The 17,384-nt window shown below is 36.1% G+C and overlaps 1 protein-coding gene across 8 annotated transcripts in view; it reads left to right on the top strand.

Annotated features, from left to right (window-relative positions):
* Positions 1–17,384, top strand: part of SAP130 (Sin3A associated protein 130) — a 69,601-nt gene that overhangs the window by 36,997 nt on the left and 15,220 nt on the right. For all 8 annotated transcript variants that reach the window (XM_039851269.1, XM_039851267.1, XM_039851266.1 and 5 more), the window contains exon 16: positions 15,730–16,088. In XM_039851269.1, coding sequence (XP_039707203.1) covers positions 15,730–16,088 — 359 coding nt within the window. The remainder of the gene's footprint in view (positions 1–15,729; positions 16,089–17,384) is intronic.

Here is a 17,384-nt window from a genome sequence, read left to right as displayed (position 1 = left end):
GTGTCGGTTGTAATCTCTCTTCTTTCATTTCTTACTTTTTAAATTTGGGCTCACTGTCTCTCTTGATGAGTCTAGCTAGAAGTTTGTCGGTTTTATTTAAACATTCAAATAACCAGCTCTTAGTTTCATTGATCTTTTAAATTGTTTTCTATTTCATTTATTTCCTCTCTGATCTTAATCATTTCCTGTCTTTTACTTTGGGTTTTGGTTTTCTTTGTTTACTAGTTCTTGTAGGTATAAATTTATTTGGGATTTTTCTTTTGTCTTGAGGTAGACATATATAGCTAGGTACTTTCTTCTTAGAACTGCTTTTACTGCAATTCATAAATTTTGGAAATTTTTTTTTTTATTTGCCTCAGGATATTTTGGATTTTCTGTTCAATTTCCTTTTCGATCCATTGGTTTTTTTAGTCGCATGTTGTTTAATCTCCATGTTTTTTCCAGTTTTCTTCCTGTAGTTAATTTCTATTTTTATGCCATTGTGGTTAGAAAATATGCTTAATGTAATTTCAATCTTGAATTTATTAGGACTTCTTTTGTGACCTAATATGTGGTTTGTCCTGGAAAATGTTCCATGTGCATCTGAAGAAAATATTCTGTAGTTTTTGGATGAAATGTTGTATAAATGTCTATTAAGTTGAATTGCTCTAGTTTGACATTAAGGTCATTCCCTTATTTTTTGTCTGAATGGTCTATCGAGTCTGTGAAGTGGGGTATTAAACTCTCCAACTATTATTGTATTATTGTTAATTTTTGCTTTTATGTCTATTAATATTTGCTTTATATATTTTGGAACTCTTATGTTGAGTGCCTATATGTTTACAATTATTATATCCTCTTCTTGGATTGACCCCTTTATCATTATGTAATGTCCTTTTTTTTTGTCTCTTTTTACATTCTTTGTTGTAAAGCCTATCTTGTCTGAGTATTGCTACCACAGCTTTTTTGTTTCTGTGTGCATGGAATATTTTTTTTCATTTCTTCACTTTCTGTGTGTGTCTTTCAATATAAAATGATTCTCTTGTAGACAGCATCTAGATGGGTCTTATTTTTTTATTCTTTAAGCCACATGTATTTTGGAGAATTTAACTCATTTACATTTAAAGTACTTATTGATAGGTTTCCATTTTGTTCATTGTTTTGGGGTTTTGTTATTTTTTCTTTGCCATCTTTTTTTGCTTCTTTCTGATTTGGTGGTTTTCTATAGTTTTTTGTTTGGGTTCTTTTTTATTTTTTGTATATTTCTTGTAGGTTTTTGGGTTCTCGTTACCATGAGGTTCGTATATATCCATTGATATCTATAGCAGTTTGTTATAAGTTAATAGGCATTTAAGTTCAGACACATTCCAGAAAGACTACATTTTTCCTGCCCTCTCCATGCTTTATGTTTTGATGTCATATTTTTATATCTTTTTGTTTTGTGTATCCCTTATTTCTTATAGTTAATTTTGCTACTTTTATCTTTTAACCTTCATTTTAGGTACTTTAGTGGTTGATTCACTATGTTTATTATCTATTTGCCTTCACCAGTGAATTTTTTCCCCCTGTATTTTCTTATTTCTGGTTATGGTCTTTTCTGTATAAAGAAGACCCTTTAACCTTTATTATAAAGCCGGTTTAGTGGTGATGAACTCCTTTATTTTTTCCTTATCTGGAAAACTCTTTTTGTCTCCTTCAATTCTGAATGATAACCTTGCCAATTATAGTATTTTGGGTTGTAGGTTCCTTTCTCTCAGCACTTCAACTATTTCCTGCCACTCTTGCCTATAAAATTGCTGCTGCAAAATCGACTGATGGCCTTATGGGCTTTTCTTATATGTGACTTGTTTCCTTCTTGCTGCCTTCTAGATTGTCCCTTTATCCTTAACTTTTGCCAATTTAATTACAGTATGCCTTGATATGGACCTCTGTGTGTTCATCTTGTTTGGAACTCTGTGCTTCCTGGACCTGGATATGTTTCCTTCCCCAAATTAGGAAAGTTCTCAGCCATTTTTTTTCCAAATATAGACTGTGTGCCTGATGGTTTTGTCAGGCTGATTATTCTACTTGGTGTAGGCGCACACAGTGCCTGGTATGCCACCTGGCCAGGAGGAATAGGTTCCAGGTGGCGCAGCGTGGTGTACACACATTATTTTGGCTGTCCACGGCCAAAACACAGTCAGTTTGAGGCAGCCTGTTGTGTGTGCTCTTCCTTGCCCTTTTGATTCAGAGCCCTGTTGCTTTATTTGTCTGTTGCCCAAACCAGGTCTCGGCAGGGCTGCCCTGAATGTGCACATCACAACGTCCAATTAGTTCTACACTTAGTCCAGATGGGACAACCTTGTGTGTGTACACCACAGCACTTTGCTAGTTCTGCACATTCTCTGGGTGAGGCAGCCCTTCCTGTGCTCACAGCAGCACCCCACTAGTTCTGCACTTCCTCCTGAAAGCGTAGCCCCACATATGCGTGCAGCAGCACCCCGCTGTCTCTGCAGTTGCTATGGACAAGGCAGGACTGTGTGCAGACACTGTAGCACTTTGCTGGTTCTGCAGTCTCTGCATGTAGGGGGCTCCTCATGTACATACAGCCTAGAGAGTGTGCACAGCAATGCCTTGGATCACATTTATGGGTAGAGGGGCCCATGCGAACACACTCTGGCACTCTCCTGTTCTTGCTGGAGCTAGCTATGGGAGGGGTGGCTGGGGATACACTACAGCAGCCCTGCAGGTCAGCCTAAGAACCTGGATAGAGCATCTACCTGCTATCAAACTGCAGGGGAAACATGAACAGTGGTGCTCACCTGTTCCTCCAGCTTAGGAGAGTTCCCTCAGCTCCCAAAGACCTTTCGCTGTTCCCTAACCTTTTCTATGCAGTCTCTCATTTGTTGTGCAGAAGCTGTTCAGCTGGCCTTCAGTTGTCTCTCAGGAGGTATTGATCTAAGTATAAATGTATATTCCATGTGCTCTTAGAACAGTGTCAGCAGCCTCCTGCACCACCATCTTGGACCTGCCTCTGCTTCTGATATTTTATCCTTTCTCTTTCAATGTTGTAAAATATTTCCAAGAGTTCCTTAAACATGTAATTTTTTGCCAGCATAACTACCAGCATAACTTTTTCATCAAAACCATTTGCCTTAACTAATCCTTGGAATTTGGGTACACATTTCACAGCAGTGTCTTTATCTGAGCTAGCAGCTTCATCAGGTAGCTTAACATTAATCAAAGTCATGCTGACTTTTAAAACAGTTAAATTAGCCTTTATTGACAGCAACAGGTTGTGTTTTTGTTCTCATAATTGCCATTTTCTTTCAGTGTAGCAGCTACCTTCAACTCTTTGGCCTGAATCATTGTTTTGTTTTTTTGTTTGTTTTTACAGTGTTCAGTACAAAGTAGATGTAAATACTTTATTTTACCATGAAGGCTTTCTCCTCCTACTACAATTTAAACTAAAAAATTATGTAAAACAACTTTACTTTTTTCATGTTCATTGGAATTTCTCTGTATGATCCATATCATAGCATCATACAGGCCTAGATCTCTTCCTGTATTCAATTCGCTGTTGCCATTTTCAGTCTTCTAATCAACATCCAATTTTACTTCCAGAATTATCCTTTTTTTTTTTTTTTTAATGTATTTTCATCTTTGTTGGCTAGTTCTCTCTCCCTTTCAGTCATCCATTTTTATAAAATTTCACCTGGGCTTATCACTGGGAAACAAAACAGTATAACTACACCCTTTGCTATCTGCATGAACCGAATAACGTGTGTAGTACAAGTCAGTGACATACTTCAAGAGAGGTGCTGTGATTGGTCACAGATCATGATGCATGGTATGTTAGTTACATAGTGGTTTGAAGAGCTAGTAGCAGTGTTTCTAGCTACAATTAATATACTGTGATAACTGAAATGTGAACAGTGTTGGTGGAGGACTGGTATAATCTAGTTGTGCTTACGTGTGTGTGAGTGAAGTTCACACATACCAACATCATGCATAGTGAGGACTGCGTGTGTATTAAGCAAGGAAGATCATCCTTAAATAAGGGGAGAGTTATACAAGATGGTTCAGAGACATAATTGAGAGTTGAATTACATTGGGCTTTGTGGGCCATTCAGAATTCCTTGGATTTTATTTTGGCGAGATAGAGAGCCATCAGGATGCTAAAGCATAGGGGTGACACAATTTGACTTATTTATAAAAGGATTACTCTGGCTATTCGTATGAGAATAAACTGCAAGAAAGCAAGAGTCAAAGCAGATAGACCAAATGGGAAATGATAAAACCTCAGACTATCTTAGTTGCTTGGACTAGCTTGGAAGTAGTAAAAGTCTTAAGAAGAATTCAGATTCTGGATACATATTGAAGGTAAAGCTGATGGAATTTTCTAATGGAGTGGAGCGAAAGGAGTCAATAGCTACAAGGTTTCGCTTGAGCTAATACAGATAAAAATTTATCGTTTCGAAAATGAGGAGACCTATGAGAGTAGCAGGGGGAAATTAAGAGTTTGGTTTTAAACATTTTCTTTTTGCAATATTCAAGTGGTTAGACACACCCAAATGGAGATGTCAATTACATTGTTGGATATAAAATTCTCAAGCGGGTCCATGCTGGTGATTAGATTTGGGAATTACAAGTAGATATATTTTTAACACCATGAGAGTGGAGGAGGTCCCGTTGCCAACGAGTATGAAGAGAAAATAGAAGTGGTACAAGGACCGTAAGACATATCATCTTTAGAGGTCAGGAAAATTAAAAACCAGAAAAGGAGACTGTATTCCTATACTATGTGACTTTCTCCAAATGTTTTGGCGCTATAATTAGTCTTCAATTAATGAACACTTATTTCCATTAACACTGTTAATAATCACTACTTCAGTGAATCTCTTTATCATTGAGTCCCTTGGTAGACATTTCTCTGAAATATATTTCTGGAAGTAGCATTGCCTGGTCAGCATAAATGTGCCATTTGAATTCTGATTTCCAATCACTATACCTGTTTACATCCTTATAAAATATGTGTTCCCATGTTATCCACATTTTTGCCAACACTAGATACTAAATTTTACAAATGTAGTACATTAATTTTTATTTAAAATGCTTTTTTTAAGTAGTATATGGAGTTACTTTTAAAGTGCTAGAAAAAAAACATATGGTTCCCAAAGGTGAAGAACACACTGTGAAGTACAGAAGTATATTTCTTGGGAGTGACAACATGTGTAGAAATTTGGAAGAAGAGGGTTTATTTGTAGAAACTTTCTTGGTCTTAGTATGGTTCAGAGAAGTGGATTCCACACAGGCACGCAGACTGACATTTGCAGTAGGCAGTCTTTTTCTGTGGCACCTGAAAGAAGTTAAATTTATTGAACTTTCGGCTGTATAGATTATTGGTTTTCATCAAATTTGGGGAGTTTGGGGTAATTATTTTCTCGGATATTCTTTCTGCCCCTTTCTGTGCCTTTTGGGATTCCAATTATGTATATGTTAGTACACTTGTTGTTCGAAAGATCTCTGAGGCTCTGTTTATTTTTCCTCCTTTTTTTTTTTTTGGTTTTGTTTGTTTGTTTTTTAGTTTCTCAGACTAGATAATTTCAGTTGACCTATCTTCATGATTGTTGATTTTTTTTCTTAACACCTGTTATATGCTTTTGAGTCTCTCTAGTGACATTTTCTTTCAGCTTTTATACTTTCAACTCAGAATTTCTATTTGATCTTTTTTATAATTTCTATCTTTTTATTGATAGTCTTAATTTACTGAGATAGTTTTATGATGTGATGTTTTTTAGCCACGATTTCCTTAGTTCATTGAAGATATTTAAATAGCTCATTTAAATCTTTGTCTAGTAAGTCTAACATCTGCGCTTCCTCATTGACAGTTTAATTATTTCTTTTCCTGTGATTGAACAGTGCTTTCTTGTTCCTATAAATACCTCAGAATCTTTTGTTGAAAACTGGACATTTTAAACTGTATCATGTGGCCACTCCGAAAATCAGATTCCTACCCTTCTTTAAGTTTTGTTGTTAGCTGCTGTTACTGCTGTTATTTGTTGTTATTTGCTGTTATTGTAGTTATTGTAGTTGTGGGTGTTTACTTTTCCTAACATTCTTTAAAAATCTGTATTTTTGTCTTCTGTGGCCACTGAATTCTCTACTCATCTAACTTTGTAGTCAGGTAATGATGGGACAGATTTCCTTGAATGCCTGGAACCAGTAAGTCTCCCTGTTTGCCAAGGGCCTCAGTGCGTGTCTTGGTGTACCCCATCACCACTCAGGCATTTTGATAGTTCTGCCTTACTCTGCTCTTCCTGTTTGTGCAGAGCCTCATAGTCATCCAGATGTGAGAACTTAGTTTCTTCTCAGATTTTTCCTGGACATGCCCACAGTCCCACACATGTGTGCTCCTGCCTAGATTGCCAGAAATATGTTGGAGTTTTTCAAGGCCCTTATGGGTATTTTATTCTCCATCTTTTCCTTTTAAAGTTTTTCGGGTAGTTTATTGTTTGCCCCAGTTGTTACCATCCTGTCATTCAACAGGGAAGCTGACCAAATTGCCTTGAATATTTTTCCAACAGACACCTCTTGGGAAAAGGGTATTTTCACTGGAGAAGCTCCGAGTCGTGTCAAATAAGACAAGTCTTTCAAATGAGAACAGCTAGACTGGTCATATAATGATAGCTCTCTGGTAAAAAGAGGGTTTGAAGGAGCTCCAACCCCTCTGGTAGCTGCCAGGCTGCTGCTAGTTATCACTGTGGGTGTGGTTTGCAAACCTACTATGGACCTGGAGATGGAGGAATGGAAATAGGACAAGTAAAAATACCACAAAGTTTACTGTTCTTCCCAAGATTCAACTGATTTTCTTAAATAATTTTGCTCAATTGTTAAAAGTCTTTGTTTAATTTCCAGAGTTCTGAAAAACTTGTTTCTGACCTTTTTTGCCAAATTTTTGTTGCTTTTATGAAAGAGAATTTTCAGACACATTTTGCTGGTGTCTGGTTATTTTCCTTTCTTTTTTCTTTCTTTTTCTTTTTTTTTTTTTTTTTTTGAGTGCTTTATTTTTCTTTTATTTTTCAATTTGTTTAACATTCCCCTCCGCCCCCTGCCCCCCAGTAACCACTAGTCCATTGTCCATGAGTCTGTGTTTCTTTGCCCTGTTTGTTTGTTGCTCTTAGGTTTATATCCCACATATAAGTGATATCATGTGATTTTCAACTTTTTCTGCCTGGCTTCTTTCGCTTAACATGATTATCTCAAGGTCCATCCATGTTGTCGGAAACGGCAGTATTTCATCTCTTCTGATGGCCGAGTAATAATATTCCATTGTATATATGTACCACAGCTTCTTTAGCCAATCATCTATCGTAGGACACTTCGGTTGCTTCCATGTCCTGGGCATTGTGAATAATGCTGCTATGAACATCGGTGTGTAAATATATTTTCAGATATGAGTTTTCAAGTCTTTGGGGTGAATACCCAGTAGAGAGATAGCCAAATCATATGGTAGATCAATTCTTAGTTTTTTGAGAAACTGCCATACTGTTTTCCGTAGTGGCTGTACCAATTTGCAGTCCCACCAGCAGTGTATGAGGGTTCCTTTTCCTCCACATCCTCTCCAACATTTGTTATTACTTGTCCTGTTGATTATAGCTATTCTAACAGGTGTGAGATGGTGTCTCATTGTGGTTTTGATTTGCATTTCCCTAATAGGTAGCGATATTGAGCATCCTTTCAAATATTTGTTAGCCATTTTTATGTCCTCTAGGGGAAAGTGTCTGTTCAAGTCTTCGGCCCATTTTTTGATTGGGTCATTTGTTTTTTGGTTGTCACCAAGTTATATGAATTCTTTGTATATTTTGGATATTAGGTCCTTATCGGAGGCGTTGCTTGCAAATATATTTTCCATTCGGATGGTTGGCTCTTTACCTTGTTGACAGTTTCTTTTGCTGAGCAGAAGCTTTTTAGTTTGACATAGTCCCATTCATTCATTTTAGCTTTTACTTCCCTTGCCTTTGAGGTCAAATTCATAAAATCCTTGAAGTCCAGGGTCTTTGAGTTTAGTTCCTATGTTTTCTTCTATGCATTTTATTGTTTCAGGTCTTATATTCAGGTCCTTAATTCATTTTCAATTTTCATTTAATTTTGGTTGGTGATGATAGACAACAGTCTAGTTTTATTCTTTTGCAGGTGGCCTTCCAATGTTCCCAGCACCATTTATTGAAGGGGCTTTCCTTTCTCCACTGTATGTTTTTGGCTTTTTTATCGAAAATTATTTGCCCATATAAGTATGGGTTTACTTCTGGATTCTTGATTCTGTTCCACTGGTCCGTGTGTCTGCTTTGCTGCCAATACCATGCCTTTTTGATTACTGTTGCTATGTAGTATAATTTGAAGTAAGGCAGAGTGATGCCTCCAAACCTCATTCTTTTTTTTCAGGATGACTTTTGCAATTCGGGGTCTTTTGTGCTTCTATACAAATCTAATGATTTTTTGTTTTATTTCTTAAAAAAAAAAATAGATGGGATTTTGATGGGGATTGCATTAAATCTGTATAATGCTCTAGGTAATAAGGTTATTTTAACTATGTCGATTCTTCCAACCCAAGAACACGGAATATCTTTCCATTTCTTTGTATCTTCTTCGATTTCTTTTAATAGGGTCTTATAGTTTTTATTGTATACGTCCTTCACATGTTTCGTTAGATTTACTCCTAGGTATTTGATTCTTTCTGTTGCAAATGCAAAAGGAATTATTTTTTCCACTTCTTTTTCTGATATTTCGTTATCACAGTATAGGAACAGTATGGATTTTTGAACATTGATTTTGTATCCAGAAACTTTACTGTATTTGCTTATTGTTTCTAGTAGTGTTCTTGTGGAGTCTTTAGGGTTTTCTGTGTAGAGAATCATGACATCTGCAAATAGTGACAGTTTGACTTCTTCATTTTCTATTTGGATGCCTTTTATATCTTTCTCTTGCCTGATTGCACTCGCTAGGACCTCCAATGTTATATTGAATAACAGTGGCGATAGTGGACAGCCTTACCTTGTTCCTGCTGTTAGAGGGAAGGTTTTTAGTTTTTCACCATTAAGTATAATGTTGGCTGAGGGTTTGTCATATATGGCCTTTATTATATTAAGGTACTTTCTTTCTATACCTATTCTATTAAGTGTTTTGATCATAAATGGGTGCGGTATCTTGTTGAAGGCTTTTTCTGCATCTATTGAGATGATCATATGATTCTTATTTTTTACTTTATGTGGTGTATCACATTAATCATCTGCATATGTTGAACCATCCCTGTGTTCCTGGAATGAAGCATACTTGATTATGGTGTAATCTTTAATATGTTGCTGTGTTCAGTTCACTAGTATCTTATTTAGGATTTTTGCATCTGTGTTCATAAGAGATATTGGTCTGTAGTTTTCTTTTTTGTGTTATCTTTACCAGGTTATGCTATCAGGGAGATATTGGTCTCATAAAATGAGTTGAGAAGTATTGCCTCCTCTTCGATTTTTTGGAAGCATTTGAAGAGAATAGATATTAAATCTTCTTTGAATGTTTGGTAGAATTCACTGGTGAAACCATCTGGTCCTGGACTTTTACTTTTTGGTAGGTTTTTGATGATTGTTTCAATTTCCAAACTGCTGCTTGGTCTATTTAGATTTTCCAGATCTTCTTGATTCAGTCTAGGAAGGTTGTATTTTTCTAAGGACTGATCCATTTCTTCTAGGTGATTAAATTTCATGTTATATAATTTTTCATAGTATTCTTGTATGATCCTTTGTATTTCTACAGTGTCTGTCATAATTTCCCCTTTTTCTTTCCTGATTTTGTTTATTTGTGTCCTTTCTCTTTTTTCTTTAGTGTGTCTAGCTAGGGGTTTGTCAATTTTATTAACCTTCTCAAGGAACCAGCTCTTTGTTGCATTTATTTTTTCTGTTGCTTTTTGTTTTCAATTTCATTTATTTCTGCTCTAATTTTCATTCTTTCTTTCTTTCTGCTGGCTTGAGGCTTCATTTGTTCTTCCTTTTCTAGTTTTTTTAAGATGAAGTGTTAGGTTGTTTATTTAGGCTCGTTCTTGTTTTTGGAGATAGGCGTGTAATGATATAAACTTTCCTTATGACTGCTTTTGCCATGTCCCAAAAGTTTTGATATGTTTTACTATCACTATCATTTGTTTCTATGTATCTCTTGATCTCTCTTTTTATTTCTTCTCTGACTCAGTTATTCTTTAGTAGCATGTTGTTTAATCTCCATGTATTTGTGGTTCTTCCTGATTTCTTTTTGCAGTTGATCTCTAGTTTCAAAGCATTATGATCAGAGAATATGGTTGGTATGATTTCAACCCTCTTATATTTGTTGAAGCTATCTCTGTGTCCCAGTATATGGTCGATTTTTGAGAATGTTCCATATGCACTAGAGAAGAATGTATAAGCAGCTCTTTTGGGATGGAAGGTTCTGGAAATGTCAGTTATGTCCAGTTAGTCTAATGTGTCATCAAAGATGTTATTTCCTTATTGATTTTCTGTTTTGATGATCTGTCCGTATCTGACAGTGGGGGATTTAGGTCCCCTACTAGGATAGTGTTTTGGTCTATTTCTCCCTTCAATTCTATTAGTAATTGCTTTACATATTTCAGGGCTCCTTGATTAGGAACATAGATAATAATAAGTGTTATGTCTTCTTGGTTCATTATTTCCTTTATCATTATGAAATGTCCCTCAGTATCTTTCTTTACATTTTTTATTTTGAAATCTATTTCGTCCGATATTAGTACCACTATTCCTGCTTTTCTCTGAATACCATTTGCTTGAAATATCATTTTTCACCCTTTTACTTTGAGTCTATATTTGCCTTTGGAGCTGAGATGTGTCTCCTGGAGGCAGCATATGGTTGGATTTTGTTTTTTGATCCAATCTGCAGCTCTGTGCCTTTTATTGGTGAGTTCGGTCCATTTACATTTAGGGTGATTATTGAAGTATGAGGTCTTCTTCTAGCCATTTTATATTTTGCTTTGTGATAGCTAGGTGTTGCCATTGCTTCCTTGTCCTTGTGTTTCTGTTTTCTTTATTTTGGTTGGTTTTTGTGAGTTTTCCTTCTCGTCCTTCTTGTTTTATGTTACATACTTCAGTTCTGAATCTTCTGTATTATTGGTTGCCATTACTGAACTCTGCAAGTTAGTTATACACACACACACACACACACACACACACACACACACACACACAGTCATCTCTTCACGCTGTGCCATCTCATTCCTTTGCAAATTTGGATCTTTGAATCTTCCTCTTTTCAGTCGTTGTCTCAGTTTGTCCCTATCTGTGCTGAATGTTCATTGCTATCTTGCCTATAGCAAGTCTTTTCTTATTTGTAAGCTTGTACAGATAGAAGCAGAAGGGTTACCCTCTTCTGCTTCTATCTGCTTGCTAGTCTAGTCGCCTTACTCCTAATTATGTATTTTTTTGTCATTTTGTTTTAGGTGAGCTGACCCCTTTCAGTATTTCCTGTGCATCCCTCGTAGTGGAGAATTCCCTCAATTGTTTATGTCTTGAAAGGTCTTAATTTCTCCTTCATATCTAAAGGAGAGCTTAGCTGGATACATTATTCTAGGCTGATAGTTCCTTTTACTTAATAGTTTAAATGTTTGATTCCATTCCTTTCTGGCTTGTAAAGTTTGAACTGAGAAGTCCAAGGATAATCCAGTGGGTTTTCCTTTGTAAGTTACCATTTTTTTCCTCTCTGTCTGCCCTGAGATCTATCTTTGTTGTTGATTTTTGATTCAGTGTGTCTTGGTGAAGGCCTTTTTGGGTTGAGATCATTGGGTGTTCTGTTGACTTCTTGAATCCCAAGCTTTAGCTCATTTTTTAGATTTGGGAAATTCTCATCAACTATTTGTCTGAAAATGCTTTCTAGTCCCTGCTCTTTTTCCTCACCTTCGATAATGCCCATTCTTATGTTACCTCTCCTGATGGTATCAGCTAGTTCTTTATTTTCTTTCATTATTTTTCATTCTTCGGTTTCTTTCTTTCCTTCTGATATATTTCTAGATTTCTGTCTTCGATATCACTGATCCTTTTCTCCTTTTGGTCAACTCTGTTTCCCAAGCTTGCTATTTCATTTTTCAACTCTTGCAGAGTGTTTTTTATCTCTAGATAATCTATTCGGTTCTTTTTGAGTGTTTCGATCTTCTTGCTAAAGAACTCATTCTGCTCATCTAGTTGTTTTTTCAATTCCTGAAATTATATGATTCGTTTCGGATCTCACTAAGTTTTTTCAGAAGTACCATCCTGAATTCTCTGTCATTGAAGTCACCCATTTCTATGTCTATAAGGTTGTTTTCTGGAGATTTTTATGCAGTGCCTTGTCACCTTGGTTGTTCGTGGTGTTTAATGGACTATTTCTCCACCTGGGCATTAATGGAAGTGTGTTCTGATTTTTCTTTCCAGAAAGAAGATTTATTATATAATGGTTTGCAGCTTTTTGCAAAGAAGGTGTTTTTCTTTTGTTTTCCAGTAGGTGGCGTCTAAGCCTCTTGGATCTCTGCTTTGTATAAAGCCTTTTTAATGCCTTTTTTTTCTTATAGATGTTTAATCACGCTCACTATTCTCAGTCTCAGTCCCTGTCAGTGTTAGCAACAGTTTCAGTAGTGTCTGCTCAGATTTTCCTGAGGTTCTACCGTGTTCAGGTCTTGGAGGATACGGGGGGAGGGGCTGTTTGGGTTGGGGGATGAGGCCTGCAGCTCAGCCTCGGTTTTGCTACAGTGGCTGGCAAAAATCAACTGTTGTTTCTCTGCCATCCCTGCTTCTCTGCTCTCTGCCCTGATGACCAGGCCCTGCTGTTGGCCTCGTGGAGCTCTCAACTCTCACAGGTAGGGCTGTTCAGGGAACTCACCGCTCCTTCTCCCCTCCCCCTCCTCCTGCAGGTAGCTCCAGCAGCTGCGGGAGGCAGCTTCTTTATTTTTCCCAGTCTATCTCCCGACACCTGGGGTTCTGACCTGTAATAGCTCTTATGCGCAGATCCCACATTCATACGTGCTGGTGTGCAGTTTGGGTGTTTTTTGTTGAGTTTTAGATGTTCAGCTTATTATTTCAAGGGGAGAGATCTGGGGACGTCTCTCACTCTGCCATGTTTTTTTTTTCGATCGTGTGTCTGGTTATTTTCAATTGGCTTTAATTCCACAATAATTCTTCTACCTCACCCTTATTTTTAAAATATTTATTTTGACATAATTTAAGACTCACAAGAAGTTGCAAAAGAAGTTCAGAAAGTTCCCATATACCCTTTACCCAGCTTCCCGCAATGATTACCTCTTACAGAAATCTAGTACATTTTCAAAATGAAAAAACTGGCATTAGTACAATCCTATTGACTTATCTACAGACTTTATTAGAATGTCACCAGTTTTTATATGTACTTTTTTTCTTTTGGTATATACTAATTTGAATTTTTATCACACGAAGAGATTTTTGAGTAATTAGAGTAGAACTGTTTAATTACTACAAAGACATTCTCTAATTTAGTCACACTCCCCCCACAACCATAATGACTTTTTATTTTGAGACTTTTATATAAATGGAATCTTATATTTATTACAGACATATTACATACGTTACATATTACATACATTTCACTGCAATAACCTAATGATACTGGCTTATATTCACTTAGCATAGTGCGTTTGAGATCCATCCAAGTCGTAGCATGTATTAGTAGTTTGTTCTTTTTTGAGTTGGTAGTGTTGCATCATATGGATGTGCCAGAATTTGTTTATCCATTTGCTTTTGAAGTATATTAGGGTAGTTTCTAGTTTGGGGATATTGTAAATAAAGCTGCTATTAACATTCATGTATACCTTTCTTGGTAGACATATTTTTGTTTTTAGATAAATCTCCAGAGTGCAATTGCTGAGTTGTATGGCACATATATTTTTGATTTTATAAAAGTCTTCCAAACTGTTTTCCATAGTAGCTGTACCATTTTAAATTCCCACCTCCAACATATGAGATCCTTTTAGCCCACAGCCTTGATAAATAAACTCATTCATAAATGCTAGGATTTTTTTTTTCTTTACGATCCAGTTACTCCACATCCTTTCATGCACTTAGTAAGTTTTTTAAATTTCACTTTCATCATTTTGATAGCAGCGTGGTCGTATATTATCAAATCTTTAATTCGCATCTCTCTGATGGCTAAGCGTGTTGAACGTCTTTCCATGTGTTTATTTGCCATCTGAATATTCTCTTTAGTGAAGTGTCTATTCATTATTCATATCTTGTGCCCATTTTCTAATGGGATTATATATTTTCTTAGTGTTGAGTTTACAGAAATTATATATTTTTAATATAATTCCTTTTTCAGATAATGTGTTTTGGTGGAGGTTTTTTGTCATTATTTTTTTAACCATCTTAACCATTTTTTAAGTGTACATTTTAACATCGTTAAGCATATTCACACTCTTGTGGAACTGATCTTCCGATGTTTTTCATCTTATAAAACTGCAACTCTATACCCATTATTCAACAACTCCCCTATTTTCTCTCCCTCCAAACCTTGGGAACCACCTCTTTTTCAGTGAATTCATCTGTTCTTGGTTCCTCATATAAGTAGAATCATACAGTATTCGTCTTTTTATAATTGGCTTATTTCACTTTACATAATGTCCTCAAGGTACATCCCGTCAGATCGGTTTTGCAAATTTTTTTTTCACTCTGTGCCTTGTCTTTTCAACCTCATGAAGTGGTCTTTAGCAAAGGAAAGGTTTTTAATTTTAATGAAGCTCAATTATCAATTTTCTTCTTTTATGGATTGCACTTTTGGTATCATGTCTAAGAACTCTTCACTTAAGTATAGGTTTTTTTGTATTTTCTTATAAAATTTTGATAGTTTTACATTTTACAAGTTAGATTTATGATCCTTGTCGAGTTCATTTTTGTATATGGTATGAGTTTTAGGTTGATGTTAAATTTTTTGCCTATGGAAGTCCAAATGTTTTTGGCCTTGATCTGGAGGGATATTGTTTTATGTCGCTTTGATATCCTGAATTTTTAGCATTAATAATGTAAATAGGTAAACCTTTACAGCTATTAAATGTTTTACTTAAAAATAATGTTTAAAAAAAATTGTAATGACATGAATGAATTGTTCTTATAAAACTGAAAAAAATAGGATATACATTTTTGAACACCGTATTTATAGCTACTTTAATTGCCTGGAGTATCTCTAATATGACCTACTGGAAAATTGTAAGAGTGGTACCTCTAGGTAGAAGACTGGGTGTGTCAAGTGGAGGAAGTTACTTTCAATTTGTATTCTTTTGTATCTTTGCCATGTTTGTGAGTTTCCTCTTTTGTAAGAAATAGGTGTAAAAGAAACTACATTTGAAATGTGAGTACACTTGTAATCAGTCAGAAGACCTCCTAAGATAACATATGCTTTAAGGAATTCTGGGTGGGAAATACGCTTTTGTAATGAAAATTGGTTGTCTTTTGATGATGTGACTTTGATTTATTTAATGTTCTTGGTTTTCTTAATGTTATTACTGCTTATAAAAACATTGCGTATGGAAAGGAGGGGATGTTTTTAAAACTTGAATTCCCTTTAGAACTTACTTTCAAGTTCAACTTTTAGAATTAAGGAATATTGTTTTAGTTTTGCTGTGTGTTTTACAAAAAGAATTGGACAAATACCCATCCTCTGAGACGTTGCAGGTTAAAACAGTTTTCTAATGTTTACTACGTTGTCTTTGCGTTTGTGTTTTAGTGTCAAACCTAAGTCAGAAATCCACGTATCAATGGCTACTCCAGTCACTGTGTCAATGGAGACCGTCTCCAGTCAAAATAATGATCAGCCCACCATTGCAGTCCCTCCCACCGCTCAGCAGCCCCCACCAACCATTCCAACCATGATCACAGCAGCTAGTCCCCCATCTCAACCAGCGGTCACTCTCTCAACCATTCCTGGAGCAGTTCCCATCACCCCACCCATCACTACCATTGCAGCTGCCCCTCCACCATCAGCAGCTGTGGGTGGCAATCTCTCCTCTGTTTTGGTCCCTCCTGTACCTGAGATAAAAGTTAAAGAAGAAATGGAACCAATGGACATCATGAGGCCAGTTTCTGGTAAGTTCATTCACAGAATACTCTTCATTGGCATTTGCTTCTTCCCTTTTTCCTAACTCTCCTCAGAGTCCAAACTCTTGTTTTATCCTCAGCCAGGAAGCCTGCCTCCTCCATGTGCATTTTAAATTTGCATTTCATTCGTTTTTAATAAACGGAAGCTTCTTTTGAAAGTAAACCATTTTGCTGCCCTTTTATAATTAATTTTCTCTCTTACCAAAATTTTTAAAAAAAAAATCTCCCAAAGAATATCCTTAAATATAGCTTTTTTTGTATTCATTAAGAAAATATCGCCATGTAAAAGGAGTCATGCTTCAATCATAGCTAAGTAATGATTATGTACAATTTATTCCTTGCCAATTTTTGTTGCCTTGTTATGCAATTTAAGTAAGATTTATGATGTCAAAAATACACTCTTGATAAACTTATATGGGATTAGTAAATCTTTATTCATTATCCCTTTTACTTCCTCTTCTCAACTGTAAACTTCTCAACTGTAAACTTATGAAAGGCAGTTCGCTTTGGAGGTTTTCTTTTTGTTTCATTTTTTTTTTGATAACTTACGTAGATCTTGTTTTTCATAACTACAAAAGTAACATTCAGTGCAAGAAATTTATAAACTGTAGACAAAGCCAAAGTGGAAAGCAGATCATTCTGTGCTCCATTTACCCAATATTACCCTCTTTCCCATTTCGACATAAAGGCCTCCATTTCCCATGCTGTTTGTTCAGAAGGAAATGTGGCCATGCTGTGTGTACAGTTTTTAAGTGTGCTATTTTTTCGCGTATTTATTTATTTTCATTTATTATGCCATGAAATGTCCTTCTGTGGTACCCATATTTAGCCTTAGCGCTTCCATTAAAAGATACCAAGGAGGGGAAATGAAATGTTCTAAATTTTGCTCTTCATCTTCTGTCTCATTTTGGATAGTTCCTCTTACCTCTCTGTTCTAAGAAGCTGATAGTAATCCTGCCTCAAACTGTAGGGCTTTACCACAGGCACTGATGATACATCCTTTTACACAACAAGTACATCTTCATCTTCTTGGAGCTTACACTCTAACAAGGGCGACAAAACAGTAAAATAAAGAGACAAAATGTAAGAGAAAGTTAGGTCTGGAGCTATGATTTTAAAAAGACTTTTAAAGGAAAGGCCTACTGAGGAAGTGATCCTTGAGTAGAGACATTAAAGAGATGAAATGCTGACCATGACAATATCTAGGAAAAGAGTATTCCAGGCCAAGTGAGCACTAAGTGTAAGAGCCTTAAGATGGCAGAATGCCTGGTGTGCTCAAAGAAT

This window comes from Pteropus medius, unplaced genomic scaffold (assembly GCF_902729225.1).
Source record: "Pteropus medius unplaced genomic scaffold, Ma_sr-lr_union100, whole genome shotgun sequence".
Classification (NCBI taxonomy): domain Eukaryota; kingdom Metazoa; phylum Chordata; class Mammalia; order Chiroptera; family Pteropodidae; genus Pteropus; species Pteropus medius.
The sequence above is the reverse complement of the archived record's forward strand: the minus strand, read 5'-3'. Positions and strand labels throughout refer to the sequence as shown.